Source organism: Nymphalis io, chromosome 23 (assembly GCF_905147045.1).
Source record: "Nymphalis io chromosome 23, ilAglIoxx1.1, whole genome shotgun sequence".
Classification (NCBI taxonomy): Eukaryota; Metazoa; Arthropoda; class Insecta; order Lepidoptera; family Nymphalidae; genus Nymphalis; species Nymphalis io.
In genome coordinates, this window is record NC_065910.1 from 4,466,123 (window position 1) to 4,490,873 (window position 24,751).

The 24,751-nt window shown below is 33.0% G+C and overlaps 2 protein-coding genes across 2 annotated transcripts in view; one reads left to right on the plus strand and one right to left on the minus strand.

The window, feature by feature from the left end:
• LOC126777663 (UBX domain-containing protein 6) overlaps positions 1–24,751 on the plus strand; it is a 410,195-nt gene that overhangs the window by 298,815 nt on the left and 86,629 nt on the right. The gene's annotated exons all lie outside the window — the stretch shown is intronic.
• Positions 1–24,751, minus strand: part of LOC126777687 (uncharacterized) — an 89,570-nt gene that overhangs the window by 9,097 nt on the left and 55,722 nt on the right. The window contains exons 2-3 of the mRNA XM_050500825.1: positions 7,406–7,614; positions 6,874–7,009 (exon numbers count right to left, since the gene is read on the minus strand). Coding sequence (XP_050356782.1) covers positions 6,874–7,009; positions 7,406–7,614 — 345 coding nt within the window. The remainder of the gene's footprint in view (positions 1–6,873; positions 7,010–7,405; positions 7,615–24,751) is intronic.

Sequence of the window (24,751 nt, forward strand, 5' to 3'; positions counted from 1 at the left end):
ATAATCCATGATATTTATAACATTTTAAGCATTAATTTTGTTTTATATTAAGATTCTTAAGGTTTTTTTCTTAAATAAACAGATTATAACAGTTAATATATTTTATGTACCTTTTTATTGTTTAGTTTGGCTGTTTATGTTATATTCAGGTTTTTATTTCCAGACAACGAAGTTGTAATGACTCCTTGGCTTGGCTTGGCTGTTTTAAATTTATAATTACAAAACAAAACAATTTCTACAAAACAATAGAGATCATGAAGCGAAGCGAATTTTCAAACCTAGTTGTTTCTTTGGGTGAATAACCCTAGCCTTTATTTTGTCTTTATTTCACGGTAAAATTCTACCTAGCGTCAATGAAAGGCGAATGAACTTTGCCCTTTTCCAATTTGTAAATGTACAAATGAAATTTACCTAAGAATGTATGCTGTGTGATACTTTAAGTCAGCCTAATATAAATATGGCTGGTTTTTATAACAATTAAAAAATGCACATCAATTTATTTTTTTCGAATAAAAAGTAAAAATTTTTTTTTGAAACTAAGCTGTTCGTCACAATGCGCTATGTAAAAGTTTAATGGCTTTCACGGAGAAGAAGAGTATAAAGTAAGTAATGATACGTCAGAAAGTATGCGGGAAATGTGATGTCGGAAACTTTTTAATAACACGAGTCACGTGTATGAAACCTCCTTTCTGTATAGGACAAGATCCGGCATCTGATTCTTGCAGATATCCATTTTTTAATTAAATTAATTCTAATGTCAATGTGATTAAATCAACCGGTTAATTTTAAAGGTATTTTAATATATTTATATAGATAATTGTTATGTAAAATGTTATTTTTGTAATAAATGTTAATAACCACAAATTCACGCGTTCTTACCACGGGGCCATCTCAGCTTCTTAACCGATGATCGTGGGTTCAAACCCGGGCTAGCACCACTGAAATTTCATGTGCTTAATTTGTGATTATAATTTGTCTCGTGCTTGTCGGTGTAGAAAAACATCGTGAGAAAACCTGCATGCGTCTAATTTCACTGAAATTCTGCCACATGTGTATTCCACCAGCCCGCATTGGAGCAGCGCTTCAATGCGGGCTGGTGGAATTTCTGTTTGGTGGAATAAGCTCCAAAACCTTCTCCTCAAAAAGGGAGAGGAGGCCTTAGCCCAGCGGTGGGACATTGACAGGCTGTTACTGAACCACCGATATTTTTATCCACGTAAACTATTCGTTACTTGAAAATAATCCATGAGGCTTGAACAAGTTCATTTTTGTTTTTTATTACAATTATAAAAAAAAAACGTGAGAAAGTATTGCATAAAAAATCTTAAAACATCTCTTTACAGAGTTTGCACTACTTACACTCACTTAAAAGTAATCATTGATATAAAATAGGTAGGTGGACGGGTTACCTCCTGATGGTAACCGTCCATCAATATTTCTTACATCATCTTTAGGAACTAAATTGATAAATATGTCCCTTGCGCCTGTAGTAATATTGACTCACTCACTTCAAATTGGAAAACAAGAATTTTAAGTATTACTTTCACAAAGCCCCAACACCATATAAGTATACCCGGTAGCAATGGCTTACATTTTAATTTCAGTTTAAAGATCTTTATTATTACTCAAAGAACATACAGTTCACGTAAAGAGCAACTTAAGAAATTTCACACAGTAAAAAGGGTAGACAATCTTTAATAAAAAAATTGTCAGAAAATGTAATGTTATAAAAAATACGGTACAAATCAATGACCAGAAAAAGAAATGGAGATTCTAGAAATTAACAATAAAAAGAAGAAAAATTATAGAATAAAAAAATAGATTTTTATTCTTTTATAATGTATTTGGTGTTGTATGTGTGTTTGTGAGTGTTTTATGTATGTACGTGTAGATTTATTCGTGTAGATTCGTGTGTGTGTGTGTGCGCGTGCACATGTGTGTGTGTGTGTGTGTGTAATGTGTATGTTTTTTGTAATGTGAGTTACAATCGTAAATATTTTTAGAAATAAAACTTTTTAACTTTGATTTAAAGGCAGGCGTGCTCGAACAATTTTTATATCAGCAGGCAAATTATTGAATAAAGTTCCTCCGTCGAAAAGAATGTTTCTTTTGCCAAATTTTGTGCGGGGTCTAGGCTGTCTGATTCTGTTTGTGTTCCTTAATCTGTGCGTGTACATTCTTTATGTAAACGGTATTTCGGTATGAATATCCCCGGATAATTTTCTTTTAATTAAGACGCATATGTTATGTGTGTATGTTTGTTTCAGGTTAAAAATTTCAGTTTTTTGGTATAATACGGGATTGTGTGTCAGTTTGTCGTAGTTGAATAATACTTTAATTAACTTGTTTTGGGCGATCTGTAAAACTTTAAGGTTAGTTTTCAGGGCCCAGCCCCAAATTTCAATTAAGTAATCTAGCTTACATTTCACTAATGCGTTAAATATAATTAATCGTATCTTATGTGGGACACAATGAGCCATTCTACGTAATACACCAGCCTATGAAATTAATTTATTTTTATTATTCTCTATATGAGGTTCCCAACTAAGTGTCTCATCATTTTTCAGTACGTTATTGTTTATTATTAAGGGTGGATAATCTAAAATAAAATCTTTGTTTTTTGCGCTAAATATTATATACGACGTTTTTTGAGCATTAATTGTAAGAAGATTACATTGACACCAGTTATTATATTTGATAAGATCAGTGTTTGCTTGGTCTATAAATTAATTTATATTTCTACCAAAGAGACATCTATCATCGGCGTACAAGATAGGATGACCGGTTAATCCAATTTTGGTAACATTATTAACATAGGTTATGAGTAATTTGTAAGAGTAATTTGAACTCAGTTTCATCAAAAAACATGTTATTACAGAAATCAGCTGCCGGATCTTAGACTATTAAAAGGTTTTATGAAAAGCGCACGAATTTTAAAATTAGAACAAAAAACCTAAAAACAAAAACCTCATGTTCGGAGATTGAAATCGAACTGGCCCGTTTGTTTTTGCCGAACGCCTCGACAAAATGCCAGCTGCGTTGTGAATATGCAATATTTCAGCAATCCTAATAAAGGATTCCTCGGCAAGGGTAGAAATTTCGGGAAATAGGCAGATGGTTTCAACGCGGTTGATAGAGTAAGCATCTCTAATACCAGGCTTATCCGTTTATATGTGATAAAAATTCGAGTACTAAATTGGGAATGTATAAGGATTTAAAATTATATTTAATATTTTGCATTGAACGTCTAACTGAAAATTAATATTTTTATGTGTGCCTGTAAGTGTTCCATTGCTGAGCTTAGCCTCCGCTGTTTGAGGAGAAGGTTTGGATCTTATTCTATCACGCCGCTTTAATGTTGGTTGGTGGAATATACATTCTATTATTTGTTTATTTGGCAACACCAACAAGTAGTACAATAAATATATACAATAAGGCAAAAGTCTTCATAATTATTTAGGTTTAGATCAATTGCCTATGATTTATTATTGATATATATTTCTTGTAATTGGATATTAATGTGGTATATCGATATGGCCTAGTGGTAAGAACGCGTGAATCTTAACCGATGATGTGGGTTCAAACCCGGGCAAGCACCTCTGAATTTTCATGTGCTTAATTTATGTTTATAATTCATCTCGTGCTTTTGGGCGCAGGAAAACATTGTGAGGAAACCTGCATATGTCTAATTTCATCGAAATTAAAGTTCCTGTCTTTTTACTTTTATATACAATATTTTTATAACCCCCTCAAAAAGAGGAGAAGAGGCCTTTAGTCCAGCAGTAGGACATTGACAGGCTGTTACGGATACAACATTTGCTTGTATATAAATTATTAAAAATCACAACGCGCTGATAGTCGCAATTGTTTTATTATAAAAACCTTAAAAATAAATATAATAATGGATATTACAATATTATATTATATACATAATGTTGTAATTTCTGCAAAATATAGTCACAGAGGAATATCTAGTTCGTGTATTTATTATCGGTGGAAACTTAGCTGATGTGTGTATTATTTTATATTATAAATATTTAGTTTTAGTATTATCACATCGTGTGTTTCCCTAAAAATAAATAAATAAAGTCTAACCGGATCAGAATTTTGAAGTATTACAAGGAAATGTGTCATCGCAATAATGTATCCTGATTATAATCTAATTGATTTACAAGTATGGGGTTTTATAATATTTACTATCGTATTATTGTTATTTCTCATTTAATAAAATCTTGTTTGTTTTTATTTAACTCATGACATCTATTTATATCATCTTTCTAATTTTATATTTTACAGGGGACGTTAAATAAAACTTCCCCTGTTGAAAACTGTATGTGTTGTGGGTGTATTGAATTTTAAGCTACACAAGCGGTTGAGCTGAAATTCGCACACACGAATACTTTTGTGTATGCTGGAAACACAAACATACAAAATGTGTGCTACGAGAGATGCCATACGGGTCCGAGACGTGGCTCTTTAGTTTGCAGCGGCCTCAGTCACAAGCTTGACGTTGATCAACGTGCTTTGAAAGGATAGTTCTAGGTCTATCGTAATTACAAAATCCATAGATGAGTAATGGTAACCAGCAATGTTCGCAGAGTTAGCAAGTTAAAGTAGCGATTGGCCATTGATAATCGATAAGGAAGAATAGTTCTTGAACAGAATACATGTTTAGGAAAAAGTTGCACAAAACTTATTCTTTCATTGAAATAAGTTAATTTTTTTTTAAATAAAATCTTTGAATCTTTTTGATAATTTTTTTTTCTTAGATAAAATTCGATATATAAGTTGATTTTATTTTTATTTTCATCATTAATCGGAATCATTAATAATTTCTTGTGTTACAAACGTACTTCCAATATATTTTCTAATATAGCAATTATAATCATTACTGTGTTCATTTTCAATTCCTCTCTTCCACCAACCAAGAGATAATACTACAAATCAGATGTAAATTTTTTAACAAGCAATAGTCATTTACAAGGCTGGAAAGGCGTATTACATAATTGTTTATTAATAAGTTCCATTTCATACAAAAGATTCCAATTTAGAACGGTCTTTTGCAATCATTCTAACGATTTTATCAACATTTAACCTTTGAGATAAATGATACATTTAATTTATTTTTAAATAAATAAACCTAGAGTGGAAATGAGGCGTATAATTTAATATAAATTTAAAATAATTATCTTTCTTAAATTGCTATTAAGCGATATATTAAGATATCAAGGGCTATTAAAATGCGGCTAGCTGTCTCAACGTTCTAAGAGCGCTAATTTACACTCGCATGATGGTTTTGGTTATAGTTATAGTTTTATTAATTAGTTATATAAATTATTTGAGTACTTAAGTTTTTGTTTTGTTTAACTTTAATTTTAATTAACTTAAAAAAAGGAAAGATGTTGTAGTTGAGTCTATACCTGGCTGGTGATAAAGAAATTAAGTTAGTTGCCAAAGTTGTTGTCTATAATTTACAACATAACCTTTCAATGTCAATCTTCCTTTCTATACTAAATAGCAAGTTTTACTCAATTATTTCATAGTTAAAATTGAATCATCATTGAAAAATTCTAAGCAACGAAAAAGCCAACTTGTATAACTTCTCAGTCCATTTGAACTGTATAACTAAAACATTCGAGCAATTTCGATTTGAATTGACGTTAAAACAATAAACGAAAAAGATTTGTTCCGTTATTAAAAATTCAATTTAGCAAATCCTTCAGCAGACCGACTTTATTCGTAATTCTTGTTGAAATATAGTTTTAGATTTAGAAAATGTAAAAAGTAAAAATATCAGTAGTTATAAAAATAGAAGGTGGTTTATAACTGCGACTAGAAATAAACTGAAGAGAGCTTTACTAATTCAATCCTTGGGCTCTTCATTGGATTTCTCGCATCCGTTCTTTTTCTGTTGATTTAAATGTTTTTCACGACGTTGCTGGGAAATCGTGTTAGTAGATGAGGAAAACTTTTTCTCGTAAAAAGAAGAAAATTGAATATTTTATTATTAACAGGATTTTTTTTTATTAATTTGCGTAGTTTTCGAATATTCAGGCGTCTTATGAGGTATAGTCTTTCGATAAGGATAGTAGGTAGATAGGATTAGTATATATAACTTATTCAGATATTACCTTACTCATATATTCTAAAGTACTGAATTTACTCTTGATCAGATTTCATCTATACATATAATAAAGCAGTAAAAAACATTGAATAAATTCGCGGATAAGGTCACAAGCACCAGCTAGTAGTACTATAAACGGAAAAAAGATATTTTTTTAAATAGTGGGAAATGAAAAAAATTACGGATATAAATAAAAAATTGTTATAAAAGATGACATCTTTAAAGTATTAAATATATTTATTTTCATTTTCTTAAACTACCACGTTCTCTTAATCACGTATTTTGGTTAAAAAATATTTTGATGTAGGAGTAATTGCAGAACTCTCGATATAATTTAAGATTTGGAGTGCGTCTTTTATATAATCCACGGGAAAAACATATCATTAATTTTCAACTGATTACAAAACTGATAAAATTTGCGTCAAATAATCTTCATCAATATTGTCATCAACATTACTTAGCGTCGTCTTAGGGTGTTGGCATTTTCAGTAAGACTTTCAATAGAAGCTCTCGTGTAATGTAATATGAAAGCAAAATGCGTGGCGCGGTAAGTGTATCGTATCTTAGAGGACGTATTGAGCGTATATAAGGAATATGATAAAAGAAAACATATATCAAGTTGCAGCGACAAGTTTCAACGACTTAAAGTAGCTTATTATGCGGAAAATTTGATTTATTCGAGATTACGTAATCGCAGTGAAATACTAACTCATTTCCATTTTAAAAGAAATATAATTTCATATACAAACCGACTACCACCATTTCCGCAGACTTGATATCCGTATGGAATAGCGGTGCATCAGCTGATACTTCACATTGATATTCCCCAGTTAGTGTGCGGTCGACTTCTGTTAGAACTACTCTATTCTGATCGGATGCTGCAACCTGGTTAAATAAATACACAGTATCTTTAGTTGTAGCTATTATACTAAAGCAAATTTTCTTAACAAGTTTCTACTAAAACGAGATATTGGTTTTGTAATAATATAAGGGTTCCAAGATCATTGAACTTGTAATAAATAATATTGATTGTATTGTGTGCCTGTAATTTTAATGGCTTATATACTATAGTAGGTATTAATCGTGTAAAAACTAAGACTCCATTTAATTTGAAAAGTTTTCTTATAAAGTAAGTTGAATGGAAAAGTAGTCGGATACTGTTCATTAATACTATTAAAAATACTCCGAGTCAAATTCAATTCAACTAATTAAATTGAATCGTTCTTAAGAATTTCTACTGAAATTTTCTGACATATTGATTATCGATTCCAATATACTTACGTCGACTTTGATTTCTGCAACGGGAAAGACTTTAGTCGCCGGCGATTCCTTTGGTACGTATCGGTAGAATTCGATCATATTTCTGTACCACCGAATTGAGTAAAGTTGAGCGCCTTCCAACTCGTAAGTACACATTAGTGCCGCATCCCGACCAGTGAGAACAGCTTTTGGTACGTGAATTTGAAGAGACTTGAGCGTGTTGACTGTACCTGTGAACAAACAAACTACCAATAACAAAGTTCGATTCAATAATCCATTGGGATTGAACCCGGATTGAAGTATTTACTTACAAACGATATGTGTATATAAATTTATATAATTTAAATGAAATGATTATAATTCATCTCGTGCTATACGATGAAGAAAAACATCGCGAAGAAACCTGCCTGTATCTAATTTCACCGAAATTCTACCACATGTGTATTCCACCAACCCGCATTGGAGCAGCGTGGTAGAATAAGCTCCATACCTTCTCCTTAAAAAGGGAGAGAAGACCTTAGCCCAGCAGTGGGTCACTTACGTTATGTTTTAAATTCAATCACTGCAAGTAATATTATTTATGCTTTACTATGTATGTTAACTTTCTTTTATTTTATTAGATTTTTCATAGGAATATTTTTTAAATATCTATACGTAAACAAATCCAGTTTTATATCCATTTCCGCGAAAACATTGCCTTTGTTTTACATACGAGTCGCTGATGGTATAAAAAGTGAATCCGATTAACAGAAATACAAAGATCTCATTGGCAGAGCCATAATCCACGTCATCCGCAAAAAAAAGCAGATAACAAACCGAAACAGTACACAGCATAATCGGCTGTATTGTGTTTCAGTAAACATCAAAATCGCATTACAATTTTGATGGTTGTTAAGTTCGGCTTTTTGACATAAGATTTTACGATATCAGCCACAGTATATTTCTGCCTTACCTTTGTCGAAGGTGAAGAAAGTAAATATCCAGTTTATGGCGGCTCGTTAGAAGTTCGGTCATAACGTTAAACGACAGGCGCGCTGTTATCGCTGCTTTTGCTCAAATCTTGAAGTTAATACTTCTTCGGTTTATGATTGCCTGGTACTACTTTGATATAAGTACTTTGATATCAATCGAAGTTTATTTTATTTAATTTAAATATGCGCAAAAATACTACAATTTTATATTATCGGTCTACAACCATCAACTTACATATTATAATTTTATTTTCCTGTAGTCAATTTAAGATAATAATAATATTTCTGTTGGAGGCTTAAGTGCTATCACACAGTGCGTTTAATTAAATAATCATTTGATTACACATATTTAAAAAAAATTATGATTTATTTTTAAATTGAAATAAAATTGCTTTATTATTTTTTTATTAATTTTAATTCAGAATTGTAGACAAATTAAAAAAAAAATTAAAAGGACGTTTTTTTTTTGTTATACTTATCTGAAAAAAACTACTTGTCATAAAATATGTTTTGTAGTATAAATATATGTATTACCCTATACTTTTAATATAAGTTTAAATATATTTATACATTTAAATATAATTTACGAATATAACAAAGTTATACAATTCCGTGATAATGCACTACAGAATAATATCTTCCGATTCAGCTTTATTCTTCTAAAAGTTAAGACTCGTTCAAAATGTCCGACGCATCATTGAACACGATTGATATTGCTTTTTGTTCAAATGCAGAATATAAAAAGAAAATTCCCATTTTTAAGAAGAAAAGAGGTTCTTATTTTTCATGATATTTTAGTGAATATATAAAAGTAATGTTTAACTTAACTATAATTATTTAAGTCAATGTTTGTATACCAATTTTAAATTATTTATTGCTGGCAACATAAAAAGGATGACAAGCTAACAAATTTATTTTTGCCTCTTAACAAATTTAAGGCTATGTTTAAAAAACTTGGTTTTTTATTTCAATATTTCTTAAACTTATTTAGTCAAAATAAATAAACAAATAATAAAGTTAATTGGAATATCCTTTTGCAAATAGTGTATTTTATAACAGCTATGGCTATCCAATCTTGTAAGAATTAATTATTTTATACCGATAATGGCCCATGCCAGTTCACTCCGAGGTGTGACAAGCACAAGACATCTTTATAGAAATTAAAAATATCGGTGATAACGAAACCAACTAGTATTTGATAATTTTTATGTATGCCATTTTTCAAACGCGAATAAAGCGTTTTACACAGTGGAAATTCTCCGCCTACGTACGAAGCGCTTTGAATCTACATTCATCTGAAGCGAAACTGTGGAATGCTTTGACTGAGTTTGTATTTTTTGATAGGTAAAACGTTGGTCTTGGTTGGCCTTCAAAAGTTGGTTTCTTCTAGGCAAGCGTGCTACATTCTAGATGGTGTCGATGACATCAGGCTTGTCAACGGTTAAACGCTGGCCTATTAATTGATGATTAATTTTATTATTCAGTATAAACGTGTAATTACTGAGTTTCCTGACTAGAAGACATTCCGAATTCGTAATAACAATAAGTTGATTACATTTTATATAATTGAAAAGTTCAAGAATTCTTGAACAGTAGTTATTTCGATTTCGATATAATTATCTCGCAAAACGACACATTTATTTCAAAATATTTTTGAAATAAATATGTCGTTTCTATTGTATTTATTTTATGATATGATGATATGTAAAAAATCTTAATCAGGTCGGTTGATTAATTTGATTCTTTGAAGTAAAAGATTATATTGACTATATTATGTATGGTCACATTGGAAAAGTCAGTCAATGTCCAATTCACAATGACCTATCACTATCAAACTATCATATGATGACCTATCATATGTTTCATCACAATAGTTTATCGTTTTGTGGTCATATAATAGCGAGTTGGCAATATTTGGGTGGTTTAAAAAACAATTTCGAAATTGAACATATATGCAGAACTGTATCCCAGACCAAATTCTTATTTTTATTTTGAGAATTTCAAAGCTTACATAAAAATATAGCTCCTATTATTCAATCTAGCAGCGTTTAATGTATTCAATTTCCTTATGTGATTCAACAAAGAAGCGCTTTTTTATAACGCAAATTCACATAATTCTCTGAGGATAATTAATATGCCAACGCGAGAAATGGTTGAGTTTTATAAAGATAAAACGGGCGATATTTTATTTTAAAATGGACGAAAGGGTTAACTTAGGTTTTTCATCTATTAAACAAAGTTAATTTAGATTTATGTTGCGGGGCTGTTAGATACACGTATTTGTACAAGTTATAATTTTTGGTGGGACATTTATCACGTTTAATATTAGCTTAACACGTGAAAATTTTGGTCTGAAATAATATTACATAACGGCATTAGAGACCTAAGTCTAATAAATTAAATTAATTATATTATTAAACGAAAGCTTATGAGATTAATATCAGTACGTTATGCCAGATGCCACTACAAATAAGTCGTAGACTTACAATTACTTTAAAAACCTACAAAAATGTTTTGTAATTAGTAAGATATATTATCTGGCTGGCCTTTATAGTCAATCAATCAATCAATCAACAGCCAATCATTGTCCACTGCTGAACATAGGCCTCTCCCAAGGTGCGCCAAAGCTCCCTGTCCTCCGCCTTCCGCATCCAGTTGGTGCCCGCCACCTTCTTAAGGTCGTCGGTCCACCTGGCTGGAGGGCGCCCTACGCTGCGCTTTATAGTATGGCCTTTATAGTAAGAAGTAAAAATAAAGTGAAAATTAGATAAATGACACTTCATATTTCTAGAAATTGATTCGAGTATATAGACCGTATATAAAACATACTTAAACGTATATTATACGTAATATACCTAACTTAAAGCCTGTAATGTCAGAAAAAATTAAATTCAGTGCACGCAAATAACCAACATGTTTAAAAAATATTTTTACAAATATTTCATATATATTTTTTGTGACGGAATATTCTATCCTGTTATCTGTTTTTATGTTATTTATTAGCTTATACTATACAGGCTTGTGAGAACAAAATTTAATGTAAACCATTTAAAATACCCATAATTTTCAACGTCGCGTTTTATTCGACGTATTGCGGCGAACAGCACAGCAAACAAAGAGATAAAAGCTTTTTAAATCTCCAAATTTACGGTTTGTTTGTACAAACGGAATACTATTTGGAGTATCTAGGATCTGCAATATTATTTTAATAGGCGATAGGACGTGTTTATGCGAACGCACGTTTTGAATCGTTGAATTTCGCTAAAAAACGTGTGAGATTATGTCAGGGGCAGAGCGATGGATAGACGTTGACATTTTAAGTGATAGAGTGTGTTCCACTACCACACTTGGGATAAAACACTCAATGTTTAATACCTATAATAATACCTTTGCATTATTTGACATCACAGTTATCCGTCGCGTAGAGGTTCTAAAAACGTAATAGTGATATAATTTTTTGTGCGAATATAAAATTGATACCACATCATCGTGTGAATGAATTATTTTATCAGTATCTTATATATCATAAACCGGTCATATCAAAACCATGACGAGCCGGTTGGCGTGGTTGGTAGAACACTTGCTTTTCACGCCGAAGGTTGTGGGTTCGATTCCCACCCAGGACAGACATTTGTGTGCATGAACATGTCTGTTTGTCCTGAGTCTGGGTGTAATTATCTATATAAGTATGTATTTACAAAAGAAAAGTAGTATATTTAGTATATCAGTTGTCTGGTTTCCATAGCACAAGCTTTGTACAAGCTTAATTTGGGATCAGATGGCCGTGTGTGAAAAATGTCCCAGGATATTATTATTATATTATTATAAAAATTAATTATTATGTATAGATAAATGTCCTTAAACATTAGATTTTGTTATATGAAAAGAAAGGTATATTTATTATTTATAAATATATTTATAAGAAATCAACAGACGGATTGTTAGAACACGTGAATTCCAGAGTAAAAAATCGTATAAGCGATGATATCGAATCATTATTTTTTTTAAAATATCTTTGTTCCTTCTAACTGAAGAATAGTCATTTTATATTTACATAAAATAATGCAGTAGTATAGACTTATTCTATATGTTTAAGAACGCCGCTTTGTTCTCTTTTAATCGCACGCATTTTTTTGCATAAAAGTAAATAAATTGCCCTTTACACCACTTACTATACTATAGTTTTGTGAAAAGCGTGACAGTTAACATATCGTACTGAGAAAAATAAAGGTGAGTTGAATTCGCATTGTTTTATAAGCTATTAAATTTTACTGAAAAACGCCTCTGCTGCTGATAAACCTCAGAACTTATTAACAGAATTAATTAGTTTTAAACATGTTTTAGTATAAATGAGTTATCAATGTACAATCATTTAAAATCATTGAATAAAAAATATATATTATTAATGCGATAAATCGAATGACGTACGAGTAAGGCCATCTCGTATGCCGTGACGACAAACGACAAGACGATTTCGTATGCCGTCACGCCCCATCTCCACTACCACTCTATATTTCCTTTGCGTGTGGTTCGTATATTATTACTTCGTTGCTATATATTCTTATAATACTGTAACTTTAATAGCCTGTGAATGTCCCACTGCTGGGCTAAAGGCCTCCTCTCTCCTTTTTTGAGGAGAAGGTTTGGAGCTTACTCCACCGCGCTGCTCCAATGCGGATTGGTGGAATACAAATGTAGCAGAATTTCAATGAAAGTAGACACATGCAGGTTTCCTCACGATGTTTTCCTTCACCGTAAAGCACGAGATGAATTATAATCACAAATTAAGCACATGAAAATTCAGTGGTGCTTGGCGGGGTTTGAACCCACGATCATCGAATTCACGCGTTCTTACCACTGGGCCATCTCGGCTATATTCTTATAATAAGAAAATTATATTTACTTTATTAACGATATTCTCTGTTTTTATTCATTTTAATCTATATTTATATATCAGTTTGCTTAATCATATTAAATTATTTCAATAACCATCAATTTCGATGTTTTACATTCGTCCCGTGACAGCCAAATTTTTGTAAGTGATATCAGTTAGAACTCAGTTTTAAACGAATATCCAATGAAATGACCCTGGAGCTTAACCCTATTCACTTTAAACGCAAAGAAGAAAATCATTAGCAAACATAAAAATTTTAAACTCAGATTTTCCTCTGTCATAGTTATGTATGTTTATTTATAAAAATTAAGAAATATTTAAATCTAATCTATAGAGAGACATAGAAATTTTAACATTACTGACTGCCAAACTTTTTGCTGTTGATGATATCTTGAAACAAAAGTATACCGTCCAATAACCTTATAATGGCCCGGCTCGGAACTCGAAACCGCATCGCGAAAGACCGCATGATCTATAGCCTTACTAGCTAGCCACTAGACTAACGAGACAAAGGCGGGCTTATACAATCGTTCATGCCAGTCTTACACAGTTTGCGTAAGTGGTTGACGTTTATGGTTACCGTTCCGCTCCTTGTGGTTGTGGCGTAAAGTTACACGGTGTAAACTTTCTAAATAAACAGGTTATTTGACGCAAAACAACTTGCACAAGAATGGTACTTTAACCCTGAAGAGAATATTTTTTCAGATTTATAACGTAAATATACATTATAAATATAAGAGAGTACGTTGGCTATGACAATCTGAAAACAGTCATAATTTATAAGACCATGTAAAAGTCTCATAACTAAGCTAGGGAATGGTTTTAAAGAGGACCGAAAAACATGCAACACGTGCAGGTTGCTTCATATCTTCATATCGCTGTTACATGAGATGATTTATAATCACAATTTAATCATATGAGTTATATACAGTACAGTACAGTAACAGCCTGTAAATGTCCCACTGCTGGGCTAAGGCCTCCTCTCCCTTTTTGAGGAGAAGGTTTGGAGCTTATTCCACCACGCTGCTCCAGTGCGGGTTGGTGGAATACACATGTGGCAGAATTTCGAAGAAATTAGACACATGCAGGTTTCCTCACGATGTTTTCCTTCACCGAAAAGCACGAGATGAATTATAAACAGAAATTAAGCACATGTAAATTCAGAGGTGCTTGCCCGGGTTTGAACCCACGTTCATCGGTTAAGATTCACGCGTTCTTACCACTGGGCCATCTCGACTTTTTATGAGTTATATAATCAGTCGGGATTTTATACTTCGGTTAAGACCTACGTGTCCTGTTTAGTAGGTTATCTCGGATATTGGCTATTTTCTTATACACAGTCCAACATCCCATAGGTTACTATGAGATGTTGGACGTAGGCTAAGAAACAATTTTATATACCTTCAAAAATATTTGAAAACTAGATGATGTCCACGACTTTGTCCGCGTGAAAATCGGTTATGAAAAATATTAAAAAAAACTCTTATTCTGTTACATCGCTAACACAAGTTTTTGATAAATATATTTAATATATACTCAAATAATCAGACAAAATAATTTTACCCGTAGGTATTGCAAGAATTACATTTTCTAATTCAATCGTGAGCACAGTTCGTAGTTACAAAAGCCTTTAAGCTCGGTTCAAGACTATTCAATCTTCACACTTGACCTCACTACGATTTTATAAACAGATATCTCGTTGGGTCAAACTTACGAATAGATAACAGTTTTCTATATTTCACAGTGATGGGTAAAACTTCCTCTTATCGGCGTCAGTTTGAAAAACTGTTGTGTTTTGGCATACGATAGTAGTATCGACATCATACTGTTGAACACGTTCCAGATATACACTTTTAGTTCTATGTTACGTTACTGATATTGCCAAAACATATTTTAGTTCCGTTGCGTTTTTATTTTATTTCAAATACAGTTTTTGAAAATAGAATTCGTACGTGTCATTCGTTTTGTTTGTTAAATTTATACGAGGGGTGATAAAAAATTGTTTTCGTATGTTTATTTATATTATGATTTAATAATATTTACATTCCGAGGTCATTCATAAATACTTATTTATTAGTTAGAAAATATACGATGACATTGTACACCAACTTATTTTTTAACACATAATTTAAAATTTACTTTGTATATATATTTGCAAGTACTCTGGTTTTACAAGTAAAAGCTACTATAAAAAAAATTAAAAAAGGTCAGATTTCTTAACGATACATTTGAGGATTGTTACCTTTTTTTATTTACATACGTTTTTGCGTTGAGAAGAAAAAGAAAAACACACCAATGAATATTCTAATTGTCTTGTAATTTGGAAAAACGATAATGAAAGTCATATTTAACAAAAAAAAAAAATTTAATACTTATGGAAAATTTGAGTAAATTACAGCAAAATTATTGAACAATATTTATGAAAGTTACTTTAGATATTTTTTTAATATTACACAAGCTTTTCTATTTGTATTTGTGTCCGCGAGACATTCATCCATGACAGCGCGTCAATTTGTACTGTCTACAGTGCCAATGCTGCAAAGTTCAGCTAGAACTTGATATATAGTACTATGTGATGCATTGTATATTATATCGTGTATTTTTATTCCTTGCATATAAAAATCAACATACACTTATTTTACATTTTTACAGATATAATCTATCAACTCAGAAATCCGGACGGATCGCTAGCTCACAGTCCGCAAGAGCAAGCTGATCTCCTGGCTAAACTCTTTGCCGACAATTCCGTCATCGATGATTGTAGTGCACTGCCACCTACAATACCTGCATGTGGCCATACGATGCCTGACATTAAAATCAGGCAACGTGATGTGCGTGCGGAGCTGCAATCACTTGATGTACGGAAAGCTAGCGGTCCCGATGGAATACCAGCCATAGTGCTGAAGAAGTGCGCAGCGGAGCTGTCTCCTGTGTTAACGCGCCTGTTCCAACTTTCTCTCTCTTCGGGAAGTGTGCCGGAGGCTTGGAGAAGAGCGAATGTGCAAGCGGTTCCCAAAAAAAGGGGATCGGTCTGACCCGGCAAATTATCGGCCAATAGCTATCACCTCAGTACTTTGTAAGGTGATGGAACGGATTTTAAACAACCAACTGATCCATTACCTAGAAGATCACTGTCTAATTAATGATCGTCAGTACGGGTTTCGACCAAAACGGTCCACAGGTGATCTTCTAGCGTACGTAACACACCTCTGGGGTGAAGCTATCGACAAGCATGGAGAATCGTTGGCTGTCAGCCTCGATATCTCCAAGGCTTTCGACAGGGTCTGGCACAGAAGTCTTCTCTCCAAGCTACCGGCATATGGTCTGCCTGCTCAGCTATGCACCTGGATTGCCAGCTTCCTACACAAGCGTAGCCTTCGTGTTTTAGTAGATGGTTGCGCTTCACAATTCTATGTAGTGAATGCTGGGGTCCCCCAGGGATCTGTGCTATCTCCCACACTCTTTCTTTTGCATATCAATGATATGCTCTCCCTTGGGAACATACATTGTTATGCAGATGATAGTACAGTGCATGTTGGATACCACGGACGCGCAGTGGCTGGGCGGGCGGAAACTGAGGAGAGGCGGGAGAATCTTGTCATTGAACTCGATAGGACGTTAGATCTCATCGCCAAATGGGGCTCTGATAATCTTGTTGAGTTTAATGCCAAGAAAACACAGGTATGCGCTCTCACGGCGAAAAAGTCAACATTTTCCCCTCTTCCCTCCCTCTGTGGTACTCCGCTGGTGATGCAAAGCAAAATCGCCATGCTGGGGATTGACGTTCGCTGCGACCTTAGTCCAAGGGATTACATCGAGGCTGTTATAAAAACAGCTTCACGGAAACTCGGAGTTCTGAACAAGGTGCGGCGCTTTTTCACGCCACAACAACTGTGCCTGCTGTATAAAACACAGGTACGGTCTTGCGTGGAATATTGCTCGCACCTTTGGGATGGCTCCGCTAAGTACCTACTTGAGGCCTTGGACCGGTTACAGCGACGTGCCGTACGCATTATTGGCGACGTAAAGGTCACAAACACCCTTGAACCTTTACAATTGCGTCGTGAGATAGCAGCACTGAGCGCTTTCTATCGACTGTATCACGGCGAGTGCTCTGAGGAATTATTCTCTCTAATTCCTGCTTCCCCCTTCCTTCTTAAGTCCACGCGAGCTGGTTCTCGATGTCACCGCCTAACTGTGACATCAATTCCATCGCGAACAAAGAAATTTGGCAACTCCTTTCTTTGTCGCACTTCCAAAAAATGGAATTCCTTACCAGCTCACGTATTCCCCTCCTCTTACAACCCGGGTTCCTTCAAACGAGGCGTGAAGAGGCATCTTGCGGGCCGGCAAGGCGAAGGCGGCTAGTGCAGAACGTTTTTCCCGTCTGTACTGGCCGTCGTCGCTTTTGGACTCTACTACCACTTACCATCAGGTGGAGTAGAGTCATTTGCCCTCCCGGCGATATAAAAAAAAAAAAAATCTTAGAATTATGAGCAGTGTCTAAAACAAATTAATTAATTACATCGCTGATTATTAAATTCCATATTAATTCAAAAAATTAAGTAACTCAAATATAGAAAAAAAAACAAGTATATTGTAAACAAAAACCAGTAAAAAAATACTTAAATACATAGAGGAAATAAGCGAAATACTCTCAGCAAGCAAACATCACTCAACTCAACCGCCCGTAACCAATGTGTTAATACGTGGACAGAAATAAATCGACACTATTTTACAACTGTACTCGCTGATCCGTTAACAGATATCTGGAGTGAAAAACAAAATGACATCACCAATATCCAAGTTCAGCAGATAATCTAGTGCAATAAAATAAAAGTATTTATTAAAATATGTCTACTTTATTGCGAAAAAAAAAAATATTAACAAGTTATCAGCTAATAAATGTCTGAAAACTGAGCATAGGTATCCGTTACTTTTGAGGAGAAGGTTTTGAGCTTCGTCTCGGAATTATACTTGTCAGCACTTACTATCAGGTGGTTACTACACTACCTTGTTCGCTTACCAATTAGATAAAAATATAAATAAATAAAAAAATAGCTGACTGACTATTAACGTGCAGCTTCAGTAAATTCGTTAGCCAAAGAATTACGAAAAGGCACGATAAAGATTTGCAACAGACAGAAGTTAAAACCCTAAAAAACTAAGCAACGCATCTGCCTGCCTTCACCTTCAGTAAAGAAGAAATTGCCGAAAATTATGTTAAAACATATAGATGGAAAGCAATATTCCTCGCCGTTTAATATCATTAAGGAATGTTGGTTAATGTATTCGTACATGACTCAAGTAGTGCTTTGCGAGACGCCCAGTCATGTATATTAACGTTCTTCATATATTTCTTCATTATAAATATATAAACATCTTGTGTGAATGGGATGTAATGTCTCAACAAATATTTATTTTGAAGCTTATATCAGAAAGGCCAATTGCATCAGCAATTTGGAACTCCATATTGGTTATGGATTTCAATGTATCTAAGGTTATCTATTAGACTTTTTGAAAATAACATAGGGCATAAAGCTAAACTATGTTTTGATATTTTATGATTGTATAATGATATTACCGTATTATTTCTGAAATGTTATTGTTGATAAAAAATTCGATTAAGCTAAGGGTAATAATTATTCATTTATTAAACTGTGCGAGACTAGAGATACTACAAAAAACGTTTTAATGGGTTAAAAATAACTTTTATTTCGATGTATACTTTACGAATCATTTTCGTTTTCGTTTTTTATTATACCGCATTGTGACTGCATCGTTTTGAAATGGAATGCGTTGTAAAATTTTGATGATGATGGGCACATCTTTCACTTTAATTTTAAAGGAATTTTATTAATCTCATTACAATTCTTTAAATCATATTGCAAATTTTTAAGAACTATATTTTAACTATCTAAACAACCTCACATTACACAAAAATAAAAATAATACGTGACGATAGATAACTGTCATAATATTGACAATACTAACGTTTTCTGGAGTAATTTTTGTTTAGGCGCAATTAGAGTAACGTTACAAAATTAAATTCAAATTCCATATTTTTTGGTTTAAATATTATCTTATATAATTTGGTTTAAATATTATATTATATATATGTTGTTATTCATTACTTATTTTATATTAAAATATGTAGGCAAAGGGATCATCTGATAGTGGTTACCGCTGCCCAAAAACATTGGGAATGTAATAAATATTAGTCATCCGTTTCATTGTCAATGCGCAACATACTGTGGAAACTAAGATGATGTCCCTTGAGCCTGTTACACTGACTTTTACTCTCACTCACTTACGCTTTAAATTGAAACACAACAATATATGGTATTGCTGTTAGGTAGGTTATGTGATAAATGGGTGGTACACAGACGGGTTTGTACAAAGATCCTATAACAAGAGAACCTCTTAAAGTCAGTTAACCTATTTAGGCGTCTTACTTACTACAAAAATTAAAAAAAAAACCTACGTCTGTGATTTATATACAACCCAAAAAAGAAATAATTTTACTGTCAACTAATAATAATATACTCAAGCTTTTATCTTATCAAAGTTGAGTGCTCAAATTACTGGCAGCATGTCCACTTTATACAGCCAAGTTCAGATGTTGGAGATAGCTTGCCAGAACTTGAGTCTCCTGTTGATTCAATAAAGATTTAATGTTATCAATATGTGATATAATTTGGAAAATGATTAAGTTACAAGATGAGCCGGTTGGCGTGGTTGGTAGATACTTGCCTTTCACGCCGAAGATGGTGGGTTTGATTCCCACACAGGACATACATTTGTGTGCATGAACATATCTGTTTGTCCTGAGTCTGGGTGTAATTATCTTATATTAGTAAGCATTTACAAAAGAAAAGTAGTATATGTGGTATATCAGTTGTCTGGTTTCCTTAGTACAAGCTCTGCCTAATTTAGGATCAGATGGCCATGTGTGAATAATGTCCCAGGATATTATTATTTTTATTTGCAATTTCAAAAGTCATTCATTAGTGATTCACATATTAGCATGATGTTTAATTTAGTTTTTTATGAACATTTAGCTTTCGCCCTTTGCTTCGTTCACGTTTGTTTGGAGTTAGGGATCAGGCGTAGCTATTGTGTTAAGTCACAGTAAATCTCAAAGTTAAATAAAGGTAAAAAAGTCACTATCTCTATTCCAAATTTATTCAAATATCGGTGGAACATATTTACGTGATTGTAAAACAAATAATCCAAAAAAACTGTTCTTGACATTATATTGACAAAACTCGTTGACAGTTTTTCTTTGATTTCAAATAACTGCCAATTATTTTATTAATACACGTTTTCTGTCATGCCAAATATACTGTTAGAGCCATTAAATAGTCAAACATTTCATAACTTGCAAAAAAAAATAATTAATCTCTGGAAAATTCGTATCATATATCGTCCATGCACTTGATAGGGTAGAGGCGTCATATCAATTTCAGGATTTTTTTCCCTGTCGTTTTATCGTTCCGTTATGAGAAACAAAAAACAGAATACAGTATTTGAAGCGTTTTGAAAAACTACCCAATCCATATACACACAGTATTTTTTAAATGAGACAAGTCAAAAGTGATTCATTTTAGGAAGTTGTTCAAAATGTCTTTCAGTTTTACGTGACATACCACTAGACAATAAACTAGCATGCAAAAACCAGAATAAAATAGTATTTTACTTAACTATATACCTATTAAAATTTATACTAAACAATCTATACATTCAAAATTATAGAAGTAATCAAACACAATATATAAATACCAAGTTGTTAGTTTTATTCAAAACTCGTAACGTTGAAAGAGTTTTAGTGCGATAGACGTGAAATTGGTTTTCCGTTTTCAACGTTTACCGTCCATTTCATTCCGATAGCAGAGTGTCAGCACGTTGTTAAGTGGAAGGATGATGGTTTTGGTGAGATAAATTCCTTATTTTCTGTTTTTGATTTTCTTTTGAAGGCAATATATTATTAATACTCAATGAGCTAATAATTACTCGTTTCTTTCATTTTAAATACGATTATTGACAACATTGGCATTTTTTGCCATTTAATTGGCTCGAACTGTAGTTTGCCAATAGTCAATAGACCAATGAGGCAGTATAATTAGAGTTAAATACATTGTAAAGTGAAATAAAATGGTTAAATGAAACAAGCTTTTATTAATAAGCAAATAACCGTCTATCAACGCCGATACATGTTGTTGTTTCGCGCCACTAATATGACGATCTCCTGGAACAAATAGCTTCTTATATAATATTTGGAGTTAGTGTTCAACCACAGGTTTCATTAAATTTCTGTTTCGTTGTTATCAAGTAATGTGTAGCTTATGAGAATATTAATAACTATCTTATCTGTTGTGCGGTTGCCTTAAAAGCTTACAAGTTTCAAATATTAATACCAGCGGTCATAGATAAGGCTTTATACCGATTGTATTTATTGTATACAAAAAACGAAAATTATGAAAATATCATTAATTTTCATTTGGGCACATGATCAACGGTTGATGAATGTAAAAGGTGTAGACATATTATGCGATTTGTAAATGCAATATTTGATTAATATTACGTGTTCCAGTTTCTGGGCCATTTCGGCTTTACTTAATCATACATATCTCGTTTGTATATAAAGAGAAAAACCTAAAATTTTTATATAAATGTTTAACGAAATGTGCGAAATAATAATAATATGACCAATTTATAATGTCTGAAACCACTCTCTCCCGTTTTGCGTTCGAGCTTTCCTTTAATCATAATTACACTTTCACTTCGTCAGCTGTAATTCACACATTCACTCATTTCCAATGACATGTAGGCTTCTCTATCTTCTGGATTAATTAAAGCGTTTGTAAAGCGCTTGATGAATTAGTCAGTGTCATCATAATATATGTAAAATACATAAATACTATAAGAAAATAATTTTTACACAAGTTTTAAAATACGAAATTTCGTGTGTGTGCTATTAACCGTTAAGGAGTTGGCTCGTTGGGAGCCAACCGTTAAGTGCAGCAGTCATGTCATGGTAAAAGTTTCAACGGGCGATCATAATTTAATATTAATACAAAATTTATCGTCTATGTTGTTGATTGTTGAAGAGTTCGATTATTTGTAGCCAGTCATGGGTGTACAATGAAGCCATGATTATCTATTCCATTGCCATCAAATCTAACATCACGTAAAATTTTAACTGCAGAGAATAAGAAGATGGTTCCAACTCGGACTGCAAGATTTAACCTAAACAAACTAACAAACGAAAGGACTTTAATCAAATTGAATCAATTAAAATCGATTTCTCTACATTCTCCTTCAGAAATTCTAATCATTTTAAGTGTACGAAAAAAAACGCCAAAAATACCTTAGTACTTGAAAAATATTTTCGAACTCGATAAATGTCATAAAAAGGAGAAAAACAAACGACTTGGTCATAAAAGAAAAAGGTCATTTAAAAAAAAAGATTTATATCAGAATAGATATAACAGCTATTTGTATTATGAAAACCTTGTCAGTTCACGTGATGATTAATGACCGCTTTCAACTTTTGTCGCTTTGAGGGATCAGTTTTTAATGCTCCTTAGAACTTGCTGAAACACTCTTACTTAAAGTTATTACAATGTGTATTTAGGATAAATTTTACATAAAGCTGATATAGATTTGGATTAAAAAATTGAAATCGATTTTTTGTTAAAGTGCTTATATTCAAAAGACAAATTTCACAGTACTACTTATTATTAATATTCATAATTAAAAGTGATATGAATTTATAACCAATCAATTTCTTTTGTCTTATGTCAATGGCGAGTATATAATATGCTATGGAAATACTAATAATAAACATTCCATTAAATTAGTAAATTTATTGATGATTTTAATTGCACCTGCGTATTCGTATACGCCCACGGATGACCAAGTTATAACGAATCAGTAACGACTCTTATTGTCGCATCCGCCAGAAAATCCGTGTTATAATTAAAAATGATATTGCAATACAACTAAATATAATAAACTAAACAAGGCTTAATATACTCTTTATAGCTACGCCCTATACAAAGTACGTAAGAAGCTAAATTGTAGGACAGATAACTTTTTTCCATGTTACCATGGTAACGGAACCCTACTATCAGCGTGACCTGGTAACTAACTTTTCCAAATGATTCAGAATTCATTTGGAAATTGGCTTTTTAACCTAACATTTTATAGTAGTTGTTTAATTTTTGTCGTGAATTATTTTAAAAGAAAAACAATCGATGTGTAAGAACAATATAGTTTGTATGTTTAATAACAGCCTTTTTTTTCACGCGGTGGAAACCTTCATAAAACATTAACAGCCTTAATTAACGAGACAAGGCATTTGACTTTAGCTATCAGTGTCATTTTTTCATAAACATTATTTCTTGTTATATAGAGGAAAGTATAATAACAAATATTTGACCTAAATTATACTATTTATATTGTGACTATTTTTTAGGGACCCCTTGTAACGGCAGATATATATTTTAATAATATTATTATAATTGTATTAGATAAATGTAAAATATTTAGTACTACAATAATTCCGCTGGGGTTAGGGGGGTACTCCGTACCCCGAGAACCCCCTAGAAATGGAGGCCCGCTTGAGCGGACCAACCGTCGTTGCGTCACGGTAGGATGCGCAAGCGATCCCGTGACGCCCCTTCGACAAGACGGAGTGGGTACCGCTGGTTTTTTAGTGGGTATTCCGGCGCCTTCAGTGCCGACGAGTCCCACATACCCCGCCCCCCCTTCATGTGGGGGAAACGCGTAAATGCGTTTTTCCAGCGAAAAATAAATAAATAAATAAAGTACTACAATTACTACTAACACGAACGAACGGAAATGATGTTTGTCTGTCTGTGATCTGATGTTTATCCTATTTTATATATTTTATTTAACTGGTACCTTAATAATTGACATTAAATCCGTTTTCGAGACGGTGATTAAAGTCAGTTTAACTAATTTTACTTTAATCTGAACGCTCATTGGTCACCTATTACGCAATCGTATGCCCCGACCAATAACAATTAAGGCCAAATTAGTTATATTATTTTTGATTAGCGCTTAAGGAACTGGAGGTAATTCAGCCATATTATAATGTTGTTTCACGTAAAATATTTAACCAATGTATGACTCTGTTTGACCTACCTGGGTAAATACCAACAACTCATTGATTGTTGTGCCGCTAAACATCAACAATCTGTGTGGCTTTAATTCGGTTTATCAGGTGAATCAATCAATCAATCAATCAACAGCCAATCGTTGTCCACTGCTGAACATAGGCCTCTCCCAAGGTGCGCCAAAGCTCTCTGTCCTCCGCCTTCCGCATCCAGTTGGTGCCCGCCACCTTCTTAAGGTCGTCGGTCCACCTGGCTGGAGGGCGCCCTACGCTGCGCTTGCCGATTCGCGGTCTCCACTCTAGGACTCGTCTGCTCCAACGGCCATCGGTCCTACGACATACGTGACCAGCCCACTGCC